This window comes from Onychomys torridus, chromosome 2 (genome assembly GCF_903995425.1).
Source record: "Onychomys torridus chromosome 2, mOncTor1.1, whole genome shotgun sequence".
Lineage (NCBI taxonomy): Eukaryota > Metazoa > Chordata > Mammalia > Rodentia > Cricetidae > Onychomys > Onychomys torridus.
Genome location: NC_050444.1, coordinates 106,364,611 through 106,378,431, shown reverse-complemented (window position 1 = coordinate 106,378,431; position 13,821 = coordinate 106,364,611). Strand labels below are relative to the sequence as shown.

Sequence of the window (13,821 nt, the reverse complement as noted above, 5' to 3'; positions counted from 1 at the left end):
TTTTTATAGCTACAATCCTTTATCTCAGAGTTCTAGCTTCCAGAACTGAGAGAAACCACTTTTTATTTATTTAGGCATCCCAACCCAGGCTCCCTGGCCTTCTTTGCTTCCATGCTTATTCTTGCCCAGGCCTCTGACCTTCTTTAGAGCTTAGCTCCAAGGCCAATAAGCATCTACGGTAGTCACTGCATCTGCCATAGTCACTGCATCCACCTTTTATACTAATGTTTACTCTAACTGAACGTGTCTCTTTGGTGACCACCTCTACAACTATAATTTGTCCCAAGGGTGATACCCTTGCCTGTCTTCCTCAGTAGCACCCATCATGTAAGTAGTTGACCCTGTTGGACAAATGCACTATTTGCATTTGTTAAAGTTATTTAAAAACTAGAAACACATAAGCATGAGCTTGCTTATCTATACTCACAGGGTAACTCCAGTCAACAGCTGTAAAGGGCTCAATTTCTAAAATGTATTTTAAAATTCACATTGGTCACATGGCTTTCTTATGTTCTTATAAGCAATATTTCATAAAGAAGCCTAAAACTATCTGGGCCTCCTGAAAAACTAAGACTGGGCCTCCTGAAAAACTAAGACACGTGATGTTCTAGCACAGAGTGGCTTTGTCCAGAGTTGATTTCTTTACCTTTGGTAAGACAGAAATACACGGTAAACACACAGCTTTATTTTGTTCAACGTTTGAAAGGTCCCCCGTGGCCTTCCAAAGCCACCCAACCCACTTGGATCCAGGATTCTTTCTCCCATCCCCCATTAATAAAACATAATGAAATATCTACTTGCTCTCCAGAGTTGTTAAATAACACCTCACTATCATTCTTTTAGTGTTTAAAAAAAGAATTTTTGATGTCTTCTCTTGATAACTAACAAACCCCGGACTAACACAGCACCTAAGGTTTCCACCCTGAGTTCATAGACAGCCTCTAAGAAAGTAGGAGCCCTCACTATTCAGAAATACGTATATCTTCCAGGGCCTGGCCTCCAAAGTTCTCAGCAGGTTTTCCAGAAGAAATTGGATATCTGTGTAATTTAAACAACTGTTTCCTCCCTGAACTTTGGGGAAAAAAAAAAAAAAAGAAAAGCAGACATTTCTCCAGTAATGACTAAGAAAGGAGACTTATAAGAAACCCATAGCAAGGGACCACTTAAAACTACATTTTCGTTTTGCTGGCTCCCAAGAACCTACTTTCCACCTCACTGTGGTGGATGAAGCTTTGTTAGGTCCCCCTTTCATGTCCTATAGAGTCCACACATCTTGTGTGGGCCGGCCTAAGACTTACTCCCCAACACTAGGCTATGTAAAGCTTCTAGAAGGCACTCCTGTGACTAGGTGCCACCTTGTGGGCATGAGAACCTGCTCGCTACTGCTTTAACTGCAGAGAAGGCCACTGGGGTCAGGGGAATTCCTAACCCTGCTGCTTTGGTGCGGCAGCTTCTACCATAGCCCTGTTTAGGGAACAAGTGTGTAAGCACAAGAAGTCATCGGGGACTCAGACCTCCTCCCCACAAAATTGAACTGCCACTAGACAAGGATGTCATGAACAAAGCATCTTCTTTATCTGATAATTGGAAAGAAAGAAAATTAACAAAGGACATATTTTTGTAGTTAGGACAGAAACTGGAGGTTCAGTGTCACTCAACCGACCTCTTTTCCTAACCAAACAGAGGAATGAGGCCTTTGATTTCCTAAATACTTGTAATTCAAGCTTGTCTCAGAGCCATGTGAAGTAAATAAAGGGACCGGCATGTTCTGACTCTGCAGACACCTATCTCATACCTACATTATTACCTGTTCCCGGACCTTTGAAGTAGTAATATTAAACAACAACAACAAACTTAAAACACCTTACCTTGCAAGAAGTACACAGTCAACGTTTTTTATCTTCCCCAAAATCAAGGCATCAGATGGCTGCATGCAATAAAAAATAAACAGTTGCAGCTTAGTAATTTTAAAACATGTATAAACAGTTTTTAAAAATAGGAGTCAGTAAAACCACAACAAACTGGTGGAATTCTGGAGTTTGGAGATACAGCTTAGGGAAAGGAGTTTAAGTTTTACTGATCAGCATTATCATCCTTAAGTACTGACTGAGCTCTCTGCTAGCAGGGACTCCGCAAGCTATGAAGGCTGCAGGGGGTTTGCTGCAAGTGTTCCAGGAGACTCTGGTGGTGGACTAATCAAATTTACATGTGTCAAGGGCATTTGAAAGGTTCACGAAATGTTGTAAGTCAAAAGCTTAAAGGTCATTGCGGGGCACCAAGAGCTCAGAAATAGAACGACTTGCTGTGGCAACCAGGCTACAGATGGCTGTGAGACGCCTTGAAGAGACCTGGGAAAAACCCAAGAACCAACCCTGAGGCTGAGGGTGAGATGGGAAAGGGCTTGGAAAACCCCAGGTCAGGCTAAGAACTTAGCTGAAAAGCAGGGCTGGGCCAGGATGCAAGCTTTTCTCAGAGGGAGGAATGCCAGTGTTTGGAAGAGGCAATGTGGAATTAGGAATGTAGATACCTCCCCTGGCCCCGGTCGGAAAATAAGCAGCCTTCCCTAGAATCCATTTATTCCCAATCCTAACATCGTGTTCCAGATCCCAGGACTCATCTGGGCCAGAAGATACCACTTCATAATGACTCTTCATCCTATCTGCCACCAGCCTGTCTGCTAAGTTACTGTGGTGTGACCTGGGCTCTAAATTAGAAACAGATTTGAATTTAAAACCAGCATCTTGATTTCTAGCAATGCAAACTGAGAAGCCAGCCCCCTGTGTGTTCAAAAGCCATGTCATCAAAACAGTAGCCTCGTGCACCGTTATGGGCAACTCAGCTGATGAAACCCAGTGGCAGCACTGGGGCCCTCTGCCTGGACCAGACTCTAGGGTGTCCACACAAAACCAACTGCTCTCCTTGACTTTAAAAAAAAAAAAAAAAAAAAAAAAATCAAGCCCCAGTAATAAGCAACACCAAAGCCAACACTGTCAGCTGGACATTCACCTTGCCAAATGGAGTATCCACATACTTCTCAGTTCTTCCTTCTAAAATTTCTGGATCATCCAAGCCTGTTCCACCAATTATTCCAATCTAAGGGAGAAAAGAGAAGACAGAAAGTTGTCATACCTATTCATGTTGCATCTTAAGCAAATATATTTATCCGTAGTCACAGGCCCTGTCCACCCCTACAAAACCCCACAAAAAAGGGATTCTGATGAGAAAACCTTTAAAAGCCTGCTATTAAAAAGTAAAGAATCGGGTTGGGGATTTAGCTCAGTGGTAGAGCACTCGCCTAGCAAGCACAAGGCCCTGGGTTCGATCCTCAGCTCAAAAAAGTAAAGAATCAAAATCAAAAACTGCAAACAAAATAACAACAATACCTGATGGTCTTTTATATTCTAGAAACAGCCAAATATTGGCCATTGTTGTCCACTGCATCACACCTACTCCCAACTGAATTACAAACAGAATTACTTTTAGGTTGGAAAATGAGCCCAAACGTGGTTGTAGAAAGACTGACCAAGGTTGTTTCTCTACCACATTTACTATGGAGTAAAGAAAGTGCGATATAAAAAACTTAGGTCTATTTATTTGGTGATGGTTTCTTCTTACTACACCAGGATACAAAGCAAGAAATTCTCTTTTTACGCCACCAGTCACAGAACTAGAAGAGAATGCAGGTAAAGACGAGTGCCATGCCAAGCCCTTCCTGATGTATGTATTCACTAAAGCAAACTGCTATTCATGTGTCCACACACAGTGACAGTATTTCATATACAGCATAATTCAAATATTCATAAAATAAGCAATGCACACATATATAGTAGACAGTAGTTCATACACGGCGTAATTCAAATGCTCATAAAAATAAGCGATTCAAAAGTAGTTTTAAGTTCAAGCATTTTATTTCAGTTTCCTGAGATTAACTAGAAATTCGTGTTCTTGGAAAAAGTAGAGAAAGAAACCTAATTCTTTAAGAGCTGATCTAGGGTTGCAGAGATGGCTCAGAAGTTAAGAGGACTCCCAGCAAACCCATGGTGGCTCACAACCATCTGTAAGTCCAGTTCCAGGAGACCCAACTCCTTTTGGCCTCTGAGGACGATGTACATAAGTGGTATACAGACACACGTGCAGGCAAAACACCAATATACATAAAAAATAAATCTTAAAAAAACTGAGTTGATCTAATTTGAAGTTTAGGAAACAAACAAGAACAAACACAAAGACAAATAGTAAAGTTTTAATATTCAGATTAAGCAATATGAAGCTGGAGAGATGGCTCAGAAGTTAAGAGCACTGGCTGCTCTTCCAGAGGTCCTGAGTTCAATTCCCAGCACCCACATGGTAGCTCACAACCATCTATAACGAGGTCTGGTGCCCTCTTCTAGCATGCAGGCACAACACTGTATACATAATAAATAAATCTTTAAAAATATTTAAGCAACATTATCATTAGGAATTTTTCCTTTGTACCCCTTACAGAAAGCAAGTCAATAGACAGCTATGACATGAAGCTTTAGGAGAAATCTCATAGAAAACTTTGGATTGTCACTGAATCCAATTTCTACAAAGTAAAATAGAAGTTTCTGACGCCAGAGAATAAAGTGCCAAAATAAAGAATTTGTGAAATTCTGCTGTAGAATGGCGGAATTACACTCCCTGGTGGCTAAGACAATTGACGTTGGTGCCACCTTGTGGTACATTCCTGAAGTTACAACAGGTTTTGTATTTTCTATCAACTGAACACTACAGGTAAAAATTTAACATTGGTATTTAAAAATCAACAACATTTATTTGTTAAAAACATGCAAGTTACTTAAATTCTTCAGTTCAACAAATATATATACAAATCATTCTGCTTTACAAAACCCTACCACTTCGGCTGGTGTATAGCTTGGCTAACAGATCGTCCAGCCCATGTTCTCACACTCGGCAATAGAAAGAGCAGCGTGTGAAATGCCCATCACCTGACTCTGGAAATTTAGCTACCTGATGTACAAAGAAGGCTGGAAGGCAGGAGGATCAGAAGTTCAAGGTTGTCTTCAGCTCCATTGGGAGTTTGTGGCCAGCCTGAGCTACACAACATGAAACAAAAGCCAAAATCAAACAAGTTAAAAAAAAACCTCAGACCTTTTACGTAAGACCAACTTTCCTCCATCATTTTAAGATGGTCCCTGGGCCATAGCATCTCAGACTTGGAGTCCACACTGAACCTTCAGGCTTGAAGGCCAAACACATCTCATTTTGTTTTGCAATCACCCTCAGAATGAAGACAAGCTAGTACGGCATGAAAGCAGCAACTGGAACAGGCTAGCTCCTGAAACTCACACTCCCTTAGTTCCCAGCTTGAACTTCATCAGTCCAAACCCTCCCAGCCTTAGGTAGTTGGCAATTCAGCCGTCAGCAAGGAGTGGACAGTACCTGAACGAAAGCAAACAGACCAGGAAGCTACAGCTGCCTCACAGGGAACCAGTGTAGCAATTGAATAGACTGCCACATCAGGAAACCGAACCTTGAGCAAAGAGGCCTGCAGTGCCAATATGTGGCCAATGTCACCACCTGCTGGTTGTATAGGCAAAGTACAGCTTGGTGGAGCTCCCAAGCACAGATGCTAGGACTGAGTGTTTCAAGGCTAGGACTGAGTGTTTCAAGGGCTCCTCCCCTTATCCGATTTTCACCTCCACTCTGTTAGACAGACCCTAGGGTATTAGCCCCACTTTACAAATGATGAAAGAAAAGTACTGCTGTTTTTTCCAACTTAAGCACCTGTGCTAAATTCCCAATATCCCCTGGGGTCTTCCAGCAGCTCAGTCAACTAGAAAGAGTCACTGTCTCTATGATATAAAGAAACTGGTTTCCTTGGTCAGGTCAAGCTTCTGCCCAAGGTGAGAGAGCACACTACAGACCACACTATACAGAGCCTCTGGATAGCCAAGTGAGTATCTAAGGCAGGTGGTTCTCGACCTTCCTAATGTTGCGATCCTTTACAGGTCCTCATGTTGTGGTGGTCCTCAACCATAAAATTATTTCCTTGCTACTTCATAACTGTAGTTTTACTACTGTTTTGAATAGTAATATAAATATCTGATATGCAACCCAAGGGGTTGTAACCCACAGGTTGAGAACCACTGATCTAAGGAGCCTGTTGATGGCTCCATCCATACTGAGGAAGCAGTAAGACCCTGCCAGATCCCAAGTCTAGGCAACTCTAGGAAGCCTAAGAAACGGGTTCGAGTGCTGAGATAGAATTGATAGGTCAACTCTGCACACCCAGGAAGTCTTTACTACAAGAAACAAGGTTCTGAAACAGGGATACATCTTACTGCTTGTCATTTGCCCCAATTTTCCAGCACAGTCACCTAGGCTTCAGTCAGCAGCACCTGCCATATTTGTTTTTGGTAACCAGAGCTGCAGGCCTAAAATCCCAGATCCCACCCTGGCTGTCTTTCCTTATCTTGAGCTTGAGGAACTCAAGAGCTTCCCATCTTCCTGATGTGAGCTCCTCTCCGCTGTTCTGTCTTTGGTGTTTGAGAATGCATCTGGGGACATCTGTGAGGCAGGGCTCAGAAGGACGGCTCCTGAGACCAAGTGGGGTAGGTGAAATAAACTTCACGAAATCATTTATCTGTTTTTAGGGCAACTTAAATTCAACGTTCCTAGGACACAACTCATCTTGGCTCAAATATCTCTTATTTTCTTTGAGGATTTTTTTTGTCAAAATATGTAGAAAACGTGGGCCAACCAAAATCCAAAACCCAAGGAAGATTACCACAGGAAAACAAAACAAAACAAAACAACCAACCTTCTTGGCATGTTATCTACAACTAGCCTCCAGTACTGTAAGGTAGTATCTGTTGCTCAGGCTTTCCAGTCTGCCAAGCTCTGCTGAGGCCATCCTAGTAACCTAATGCAGGTATTATAGCCAGAGAAGTATGGATGGCCTGGAAGATCAGAACAGCCATGGCTTTAATGTCACAAGCCTCTAGACACCCCTACGACATACATTTCACACCTGAAATCAATTATTACTTTCCGAGGAGCATTTTCCTCAAAGCTCACCATGTTCGCTCCAACTCTCTTGCTTGAGGAACAAGGGCATAGTGAGGCCTAAGTTCCTCCCTACTCAGCCGATGGTTATCAGTATCCCCAAATGCCAAAGTCAGGTCCCAAACTGCAGAGGATCTGATTAAGGGGCAAGGCATAGATGTTATCCAAAGCTTGTGGGCTGGCTCTAGTGTGTGGCTCCGCTTCAAACACAAATTTCTAGGATGAGCTATCTGAGTATGGCAGGCTGGTACAAAGACCCCTTCGCTAGCTGGTCAGCTTTCTGTTACTGGGAGACAAAACATGTGTGAAGACCCAACCTTGAGGAGATGTTTACTTTGGCTCCTAGTTTTAGTCTGTGGTCACTCAGGCCCATGGCTGAGCCTGTGGTTAGGCAGAGAGCATCTGGGTGCAGAGGACAGAGTCAAGCTGCTCACATCACAACAGCAAGGAAGCAAAGCAGGAAGGCCTGCAGTTCCAATGCCCTTGTTAACAGCACGACTCAACTTCCAGAACAAGGCTAACCTTCTATGTGTTTCATCTCCCAACCTCATAAGCCTAACCCTAAACCCTAAGCAGGTGGTTCCTAAAGAGATATGAGACCCTTGCCCATCCTTATACCTCAACCCCCAGAACCTATGAGACCCCTGTCCCCGTACTTACACCCCAACACTCAGAACCCATAAACGTTATTCCATGTAAATAAATTAAGATGAGATGGGAGACTAACTGGACTATCTGGATGGGTCCTAAATGGACTCCAGATGATTCTGATGACAGGATGTGAAGAGGTCATGTGATGGTGGAGGGTGTGACTGTAGGGCTAGGAGACATGTATGAAGTAGCTAGAGTTAAGCCAATGGAGTCTTCCTACCTGAGATCTTGCAAGAGGAGCCGGACCTACTGACTTCTTGATCTAAGACTCATTTTGGACTTGTGGCCCCTAGAACTATGAGAATACATTGGCGTTTGAGGCACCCAGTTTGAATTAATTCCTGTTGCAGCCACAGAGAACAAACATGAGGAAGAACCAGGTCCATACTTCCCAAAGCTCCTGACGTCAGGGCCGAAAGTCAGTGCACATTTAATATGCTGGGCAGTAAATGTATGGTTCAGCAGAACTGGGCGAGGCCCAGGACTCTGCATTTCTAACAAGGTACCAGATGAGGCAGATGCACTGCATTCTTTGAAAACCACAGCTAAGGATCTAGGGACTATCACATGTAAATATTTATATTGTCTGTTTTCTCAACTTTTTCTGTGGGCCAAATTTTTAATTAGCCTGTAGAACCAGTATGGAAATGAAATGTACTACTGCATTAGAATAATTCCTCTTCCATATTCTATCACTCCCAGCGAAACACACCCAAAGTAACTTCCTCAAGGCTACTTAGGCCCATTCCCCTGCTTTTCTTTACTGGGAGGTACAAGCCCCGCCCATGGTGGGGGAGGGTATGTTCTACCTCTCCTCATCAGGCAGTCTCTCGGGCAGTGGCCCAGGGGTCTTTTAACCAAGTATGAAACAGCTTTCCTGGGGGCGCCTGAGAGTCTGGCTGCCACAGTAACAGGGAAGGAAGGCCTGTTGGCACTCTGTGCAGAGGGATGAAGATGCATTCTGTGTGCTGCAATGTTTAGGGCAATCCAACAGAACTGTGCCGCCAATGCTTGAGGAAGCCCAAAGGAGAGGTTTAAAGGCCATCTTCCGAACCAGGACACTCTGACTTGTTGTCTCCCTCATACCACTGTCTCAAGTCTACTAGGAACCTGCAGGGGGACCCTATCCCCTCTATCATGCTAACATGAGCAACATTATTTCCTAATCTCCCTGAGCAGAGAAACTAGCCAGAGGCATTACAGATCACGGCAGCAGCTCTCCAAATGCCCCCTCTCTGGATGTTAAATGTTTGCTTTGCCTTCTGTATGGTTAAGTGCACCACCAGCCCATGGCTGAAGCTAGACAATGTTTCCTTAAAGTCTTCCTGGACAATGCCAGCTACTAATCTACAGCCTGCCTCCACCCGTGGCTGCTTCATGGGGCATGCACACATGCAGGAACTGTCAAGACCATCTCCATTATCTTCCACCCTCCCCGACGTACTCAGCAGCTTCCCTCCTGCCACAGTAAAGAGGCCCCTCACACCCCATGCTTTAGACCCCGATAGGATATGGGTCAACAGAAGGGGTCTCGTATTTATCCTCTCTGCTTCTGTTCGGAAAAGGATTCCTCGGCACCTTTGGGGTTGAAGTCAGACACAGAAACGCCCTTTTCCTCTTGCTATACTGCCCACATCTCGCCTCCACTCTGCCAGCACAGCCTCACTGCTTCTATGGCTGCCAGCCTAGACTGGACCACAGCGCCGTGGCTCCTGGCCAGATGTAGTCCTTCACTCAGTACAGGCCATTCTGTACAGAGCGGCCACGCAATCACTTAAAAATATAAATCAGATGCCACCTCTCTATTCAGAATCCTTAAATGGCTTCCACAGCATTTAGAATCAAATCCAAATTTTTTCTTTCTTTCTTTTTTGCTTTTTGGAATAGTCTTAATATGCAGTCATAGTTGACCAGGAACTCATTATGCAAACCAGGCTGGCTTCAAACTCTGAGATTTGCCTGTGCCTGCCTCTAGAGTTCTGGGTTTAAAGGCGTGTGCAAATCCGACGTCTTTATCTTGGTTGATATCCTGAAAGCTCACACCCAGCTAGTTCTCGTAATCTCAAGCAGAGGTTTCTATTTCAAGGCCATCACGCCCAGTTCTTCCCCAGACCTCCCTAAACCTTACCCGGCCACTGTAACCTCAGGTTCTTCATCACCTTTTCAACTCTAAGCCTTTCTTCAATGTGCTCAAGCTGCTATAGGATTCTACCAGTAGACAGCTAGGTTTCATGGAGATGCCGAACATCATACTGTCCAAACAAAACCGGAGGCTTTTTATCTGAACACTCTATTTGTATCTCTTAAACCTAGGGTATCAACTTGAAGCTTGAGCCCCTGGTAATATTTCCATCTTACAAAGGAAGGTACCAGGGCTGGCATTAATGGAACAAGAACTGAGCTGGGTGTGCAACATGTTATTGTGTTTAAATCTAACAACTCTCCAAGTAGGTGTGATTAGCCCCGAGCATACACCGTCAACAGAAAGAGGTAGGAGCATTGCAATCGGACGCCAGGTCTCCAATGTGGGAACTGTACCTAATCAAACTGTTGCTTCTCAGTAACAGATGAGATGGTGCAGACATTTCTGGCCAGACATAAATGTGCCTCCCACACCCACACTTGGAAAATGCCCAGTGGTTTTTGCAGAGGTGGCCTGTGTATATACCCAGCCTATGTCCTCTTCACTCAGACAGTAAGCAACAGAGACCATGTTTCAGGTCTGAGAAACGTCTCACATCTACTTAACGGGAAGGCCAGGTTTTAGGTCTGTCAATATCTAGATTTTGTCATGGGACATTGGATCACACTGTGAACCCTGAGTTTGCATTTGTGTTAACTAAATAAAATCAACCTTGGGTCAGGAGGCGGAGCCAGCAACTGGTTGACAGAAAGTAATCAGAGTCAGAGGGAGTCTGGAAGGATAGAGAGACGCACAGGAAGTAGCAGGGATGGATGTGGAGTGTGGTAGTTTTTGTTTGATGGAGAGGAAGGATGCGCTTTCAGAGACACTGACAAAACGGGAAGGTCAGATAGTTGCTCTTCACCCTCTCTGAGCTAGCAGGCTTCCATCCCACCCTCCGACTCCTGAAATGAGTATTATCAGTAAGTAGAGCGAAAGAGATTTAGTTAAAAACTACATTTGGTGGCAGCAGCAGGAGGCGGATCTCTGGGGCAGGCCAGTGACTGCAGTCGCAATTACTGGCTGAAACAGCAGTAGATTCAGGTGCAGCCACTGTATCAGCAGAAAAAAGCAGGGTTTGTCATATGGGACACTTTAGTTCACCTTTCTGGGCCTCAGCTTCACATCTGTAAGAACACTATTACCCGATGATATGCAGAGAAAATACAGTTTGAAAGGGCGTCTCCCTCAGGTAATCGCAATCTATCTTTCTCACTGAATTGGGAGCTCATCAATTTGGCTAGACCAGTCTTCAAGCTCCAAGAGCCTACCCATGCCTGCCTCTCTAGTGCCTCTCAGATGCTGGCCTCTCCCCACCCCATATGGGCACTGAGGGTCCAAATTCACATTCTCACACTTGGTAGCAAGTACTCTATCTAGAGACTGACCCATGCCACTCTCCAGCCTTACGATATGCTTTTTTGAATAGGTTATTTTGCTCTGGATGTGGGTGGGAAGGCTTGACCACACAGCAGCCATGACAGGCGTAGGAGCCTAGACACAGCTTCTCTGACAGGCTTACTGGCAGGCAACACCCAGATCCAGGAAAAGCTTTAAGATGATACCACCCAGGGGTGAGGAAGTACCTGACATCCCAAACATTCCAACCATTAGATAAGGTGCCCTTGAGTCTAACAAACACCTATTTTTGTTTTACAGATACTAGACAAATGTCAGCCAATCAGGGTCCTGGACCCTGGAAATCCCCTCACCCCAACCTCGGCTATGATAAAAACTCTGCCCCACTTGAACTCAGGGCTCTCTGCTCTCACCACTGTGTCAGACAGACAGAGGGACCAAGCTCCAGAGCTTAAAATAAAGGCTCGTTGCTTTTACATGAGGGATTCAATCTCCGAGGTGGTCTTTGGGGGTCCCTGTGATCTGGGCATACCAGTGGGTACTTCCTATTTTCTAGATAAGACACTGCTTGAGCCGTTTGTGGAATATGGTGGGGGCATCACGGATTCTCACTAGCACGCTCTCACCTGCCCCAGTCTCAAGGAGAGAAGTCTGCAGGCATTGCCAGCACCACTCATACCTCTAAGTTTTATTTCAAAAGCTTGCCAAGATAAAAAGAAAAATACACGTCATTCAATATTTACAAAGCTCTTTCTGCTCTTAAGTGTACCACATTCATTTTACAGGGAAACTATGTGTCAGGCAGAATGTTAACCAGATTAAAGTGAATTCTTCTGTTGAGATATGCTTGCTGGTATTGCATGGAAAGTATTATCCTGATTGAGTTAAGTGAGAAGTATCAGCCAGCTATGCTGGTTTTACTCACACTGTGGGTCAGAGATGGAAAAAAAATCTACACCATGGGGAAGTTTCTTGTATTCTACACGCCAAGATACAGATTCTTCAGCCAAGGTAAAATGATTACATCTGGCCCACATCTACTATCGTGTTAAGGGAAAGGTATTAAGCTGTTGTCTTAAGATAACCTTTGGAAATAATGATCTCCACTCCAAAAATTCAAAGATGCCCAATACAGACATAATTCTAGCCTTCCCAGACTACACTGTAGTAAAACCCTACTTCATAAATACATCCCGCACCTTGCACACGAAGACCCTTTCTGCCTAGTTCCTGATGTCAGGAGGCTTTCTATAAATGTAAACAATCCTTTTCAAAATGGAAAAAAAAAAAAAAAAAAAGGTTGGCTGGTAAGTCTGAGCGCAGCATCCTTATCCTCTCCTCTCTCCTGAGTGGTTCGAGAAGCCCTGCAAGGTCCCAGCATACAAGCCCAGGTTGGCTGCACACTAACTGCAGAGATTTGCTTCTTCCAGGGGAATCAAACAGCGCTGCAGGGAATCAAACGAGATGCCTTGGAGAAAACAGTGTACTACCTGTGCCAGCGGCCAGAAATTCCTAAAGTGAATTAAGTTAACTGAGTTTTTGGCTAATAATAAACAGCCTAGAAAGGACTTAGTCTTTTCCACCAGTTTTCCTGTTCTCTGCAATTCCACTTTCACTCTCTACCCTTCAATCAGGATGTGTTTAAAAGACCCAGGGGAGGCTCACAAGCAACTCTCAGAACTCAAGCTCTTCTGGCCAGCGGTTCTCTGCGTACAAGAATCCCTTGTGTCGAGCTCTCCGGTGACCCGAGGCCGGAGAAAATAACTCTAACTTTCAAGGTTACAATGCCGTTTAAACACAGAGGCCTCCGGGCAGGGAGCGGCCTTAAACCGAGGTTCGCGCTCCTTTTCAGTATTAAGAAAAGTCTTAGAGCAACCACAGCTCTGCGCTACCTGGGTAAAACAAAGCAAAGGGAAATTTAAGTGTGGGGCGCACGCGAGGGAGGGGTGCGGGGGGGGCGGCCAGAAGCACGCAAAAGAGCAAGTGCACAGCTCTCCCACGTGGGCCGAGTCAAGAGAGCGGAAGCGCGAATCCCGCAAGGCTAGAGGGACAAGCGCAGCTGCTGGGCCACGTGTCAGCTCCCGCCTGGGGCATCTCCAGAGGGGAGTGGTACAGAAGGGTGGCAGCAGGGAGCAGCTCACCCATCGCCCCCCGCCAGAGCACCGGCTACCGCCGTGGGGTCCAGAATGCAGATGATTCCAAAGGCTGGGGTCACTGGAGTGCGCTAGGGGCGAGTGCCGCGCCCCTGTATCTCTCCGCTGTGCCGGGGATGGGGGTGCCCGGGCTGGGGACACAGCCCCCAGGCGCGGCCGCTGCGGAGGGGCGAGAGGGCGGGCCCATCTGCAGCTTGTGGGGTGATCTCACCTTCACCGCGGCGCAGGCGGCGCCCGAGGCCATGTCTGCACCAGGGGCTTCCTCCGCGAGCCGGAGCGCTGGACCGGGAGGAGACTGCGGGGCCGGCGCAGCGCGGGAGTGAGCAGTGGGGGGCCCGCGGGCCCTGGCTCCTCCTCTTCCTCCCCGGGAGCGCGGGATTGGCTGCTCTCCTGGTACCCTCCTTCTCCTCAAATCAGGTTCCCGCC

The 13,821-nt window shown here is 45.6% G+C and overlaps 1 protein-coding gene across 1 annotated transcript in view; it reads right to left on the bottom strand.

The window, feature by feature from the left end:
* The window catches only part of LOC118577088 (methylthioadenosine phosphorylase), a 39,540-nt gene extending 25,786 nt beyond the window's left edge, over nucleotides 1-13,754 (bottom strand). The window contains exons 1-3 of the mRNA XM_036177087.1: nucleotides 13,607-13,754; nucleotides 3,007-3,093; nucleotides 1,869-1,927 (exon numbers count right to left, since the gene is read on the bottom strand). Of these exons, the coding sequence (XP_036032980.1) occupies nucleotides 1,869-1,927; nucleotides 3,007-3,093; nucleotides 13,607-13,639 (179 nt within the window). The 5' untranslated portion in view covers nucleotides 13,640-13,754. The remainder of the gene's footprint in view (nucleotides 1-1,868; nucleotides 1,928-3,006; nucleotides 3,094-13,606) is intronic.
* Nucleotides 13,755-13,821: the final 67 nt, after the last annotated feature.